This window comes from Salmo trutta, chromosome 1, assembly GCF_901001165.1.
Source record: "Salmo trutta chromosome 1, fSalTru1.1, whole genome shotgun sequence".
NCBI lineage: Eukaryota > Metazoa > Chordata > Actinopteri > Salmoniformes > Salmonidae > Salmo > Salmo trutta.
In genome coordinates, this window is record NC_042957.1 from 43500892 (window position 1) to 43504854 (window position 3963).

Genomic DNA, 3963 nt, shown 5'->3' on the forward strand with positions numbered 1-3963 from the left:
TAACTTTTGTCCATTCATTACATCCTAGACAACAGAGGTTTGTGTTGTATGTGTTTTGACCCTAATTTGTCAAGTCATCGAGTACGTTTTTTTTTAGGACAGGTCACCTCTTCCCGAACTCATGGAAAAATTCATGATTGATTTGACGCATTACACTGATTGTTCCACAATCACATAGAAAAACAGGTCCCATCAACAAAAGGTGGTAAATGGAGAAAATCTCATGTTTCCTCCTGTTGATACATTAAAACATGGGTTATCCATCTATAAAAACAGTGGCCCCAAACAAACGGCAACATACTCAACCGACCACCGCACTTTCACGTGAAGTAATCATCCTTGGCAATTAAGAGAAAAAAATGGGACAAGGTAAACCAGATTTTCTTTTCTTTTCTTTTTTAAGTGAAGTCAGTGCACCATTTAATACCATTTAACTTAAACATTTAATCCCTGAGGCAGGGGCCAACAAGGCAGAGAAAGAGTGAACAAGTCATTTACTGCCATGAGGGTATAATCTACTGACACATAACCACTTCCTTTAACAACCTAGCTATGTGATCTATTAGATTTACATTTGAGTTATTTAGCAGACACTCTTATCCAGAGCGACTTACAGGAGCAATTAGGGTTAAGTGCCTTGCTCAAGGGCACATCAACAGATTTATCACCTAGTCAGCTCAGGGATTCAAACCAGTAACCTTTCAGTTACTGGCTCAACGCGCTTAATCGCTAGGCTATTGGTGTTCATAGGCTGAGAATATCTTACTAACATGTCGCAACATAATTTGACTTACTCGTTTTCTACATTTCTTATTTTCTTTCATCTCTCTTTTAGTGTTTCTGCTGATGCCAGTCTTACTGGTCAGCTGTTTTCTGAGTCAAGGGGCAGCGATGGAAAACCAACGGCTCTTCAACATCGCGGTCAACCGGGTGCAACATCTCCACCTACTGGCTCAGAAAATGTTCAATGACTTTGTAAGACAGCTTCTGAATCTTCTTTTGACATAGCAAATAACGTTTCAAAGATTCTTCTTCTTCTTGTAGAGCGTCCTCTTCACACAAACCTAGCGGCAAAAAAATTCTCTCTCCCGTCTTTGTGATTTTGTGCAGGAAGGCACCCTGTTGTCTGACGAACGCAGACAGCTGAACAAGATATTCCTGCTGGACTTCTGTAACTCGGACTCCATCGTGAGCCCAATCGACAAGCAGGAGACTCAGAAGAGTTCAGTAAGTTACCTGGCTGAGACAATCCTCCATGATGCATGATTCCGAAATAAATAATAGGGCATCTCAATTTGAACAATCGATACAACTTAGTCATTAGTTATTGGGCAAGCAGATCCCCGATTGTGTAAACTCCATGGGTAAATATATACTGTAGGTTAGCAGAGCCAGCATCATCCATGGTGGAAATTAAATCTAGCCATGACAAGGAGTTTTAAATTGTACACTTAAAATCGGCAGTAAAATGTTGCTATACCTCAGTGCCTTCAACTAAGGTAGGTAAAACAACCACATATCACAGTCCTTGTAAGTAAAACCATCACTCTCTAATCGGCGATTTCTCTACGTCTACATTCTCCAGCCGTGTATCATGTAAATGATATGGCATCTCAAGCTGTACAATACAACTCAACTTCATTTTCTAATAATCTGTGGTTTCTCTACATCTACACACACAGGTCCTGAAGCTGCTCCATATCTCTTTCCGCCTGATTGAATCCTGGGAGTACCCTAGCCAGACCCTGGCCATCTCCAACAGCCAAATGGTCAGAAACTCCAACCAGATCTCTGAGAAGCTCAGCGACCTCAAAGTGGGCATCAACCTGCTCATCAAGGTAAAGAAAGGAGGGAGAACAATGACCATTTGTGGTGCCGCACTTTGTGCACTGTAAACCACAAGGTATTTTTAACTCAAATACTTCTAGTAAGTTGAACTCAGTCAATGAAAAGTCATTATTACTTAAAATGTCTATGTGGTACTGGCTCAAATCTAAATGAGTCACATTAATGCAATTTTTTAAAGTTATAACAAATTAAATTTTACCCAGCATGCTCTACTACAGGTAGATTTTTTGGAATTGTTTTTAATATCTGTGTTTTTGGATGTACAGTACATTGAGTGATTGATTGATTAATTTTATGCTACACACAGATATATAACATACATTTTTCTACGTTTTCACAAAGATAAATAACATACAAGTTACCGGAATTTTGCAAACCTACTTGCAGGCCTGATGTGGCCTGTAAACCATGAGTTTCAGGCCACTGTATTGGGGTAAAGCTACACCTCAAAATAAGGCCTTATGAGATATGTAATATATTGTTATAAAGAGTTTAACTATAATGATAATATTTGCCTAGAAAATCACTTGATGGCCACAGGACTGAAAATGAATGACAACAAACATGCCTCTGTCGCTAACAAATACAGTCATGGGTGATAACTCGACAATTCACTCAAAAGTCAAGGCACACTTGGAAATTATATTGGAGACATGGCTTAGTGCAGGCATTACTAATAAATGTCAAGCTGATACCACTCAAATCTCAACCTCTACAGGGTGACTCTATAGGTTTGAGTAATGACTATAAAAATCACTTTAAGTAACTGTAGTCAGATTCTGTATATTAAGTGCAACGGTTTCCTCAAAAGTTTTGAGTAATGACAGCACATTGGGGTTTACAGTGTGGTTATTATCTTCCACTGACATGAAAGTGAAATACAACTATGCTTTCCTAGTTAGAAAGCATAGTGTAGGAATACGTACGCCTCTTCTCAGCAGATCTTTCAGTGCTTTACATTGTGATGTGGTAACTCACCTCATATATATATAGTCACTAATAGTGACTATATCAGTAACACCCCATTCAATGACTGAATATTGTCCCATTCAAGGACATTTATGCATGTGTCTTTTGCTATATGTGCTTTTAGAATGGCCCAATAAACAAATATTGATATGCACGCATCCACCCCACCATGCATCTCTCTCCGTCTCCCACAGGGGAGCCAGGATGGCGTACTGAGCCTGGATGACAATGACTCTCAGCATCTGCCTCCCTACGGGAACTACTACCAGAACCTGGGGGGCGACGGCAACATCAGGAGAAACTACGAGCTGTTGGCCTGCTTCAAGAAGGACATGCATAAGGTGGAAGACCATTTTGCCTTCAATTGCATGTGCCTTCCTATATTTTCTACAGTGAATTGTTTTTTTGTGTTCTCTGTTGTGAAGTATCTTTGGGTCTTTAACCCATATATTATTACTATTATTGTTCATTGATCAAGACTGGTCTTGAGAAAGTCCTAGTGACTTAGAACATTCACATTAAAATGTGTCAACTATAACCTATTCTTATTTTTTTCCCCAAGGTTGAGACCTACCTGACCGTCGCTAAGTGCAGGAAGTCGCTGGAGGCCAACTGCACTCTGTAAACATGGGCTGGAGTGGAAGCCAGCAAGAGCCTGTCTCCAGGGTTCGGTTTCCCAGATACAGATTAGACCTTGCCCTGCACTGAAGTGCATTTTCAATTGAGATTCTCCATTAGGCATGCTTTTTAGTCTAGAGTAGATTTAATTTGGATCTGGTAGAGCCTGACTCCAGGGGTTTTCAAGCATTTGCATTTTGTTCTCTGAAATCCACAACAGCACTTTCTATGATATTCACTCTATAACTCAGAGCTACCATTGATCTCTAGACATTTTAGATTAGTACATTTATAGAAAAGTTTATAAAAACGTCTTATTTAGATATATGATTCAAGGTGGTGCTGCAATTTATGCATACATTAATATTTAGGGGTGAAATGGGAACTTGTAGAGCTCCAAGCTTTTGGTATGTCCACAGATGGATAATATATTTTAGAGTAATTTCCTTTAAGTATTTTCATTCCTTAATCTTACTGTTTGAAACTAATAGTGATTAGTTTTCAATAAAGCTGTTGTTCTCTGCGGTA

At 39.3% G+C, this 3963-nt stretch overlaps 1 protein-coding gene across 1 annotated transcript; it reads left to right on the plus strand.

Moving 5' to 3' along the window:
* The first annotated feature begins 264 nt into the window (after positions 1-264).
* Positions 265-3963, plus strand: LOC115196507 (somatotropin-2). Its single transcript, XM_029757376.1, has 6 exons — positions 265-369; positions 836-975; positions 1111-1227; positions 1683-1838; positions 3012-3158; positions 3380-3963. The coding sequence occupies exons 1-6, from the start codon at positions 360-362 to the stop codon at positions 3440-3442; spliced, it is 633 nt and encodes a 210-aa protein (XP_029613236.1). The 5' UTR covers positions 265-359; the 3' UTR covers positions 3443-3963.

Excerpts from the sequence above, each read along its gene's own strand:
- LOC115196507 (XM_029757376.1), top strand. Across the intron at positions 976-1,110 it reads AGAAAATGTTCAATGACTTT|GAAGGCACCCTGTTGTCTGA; the intron begins GTAAGACAGCTT and ends GATTTTGTGCAG. Across the intron at positions 3,159-3,379 it reads TCAAGAAGGACATGCATAAG|GTTGAGACCTACCTGACCGT; the intron begins GTGGAAGACCAT and ends TTTTTCCCCAAG.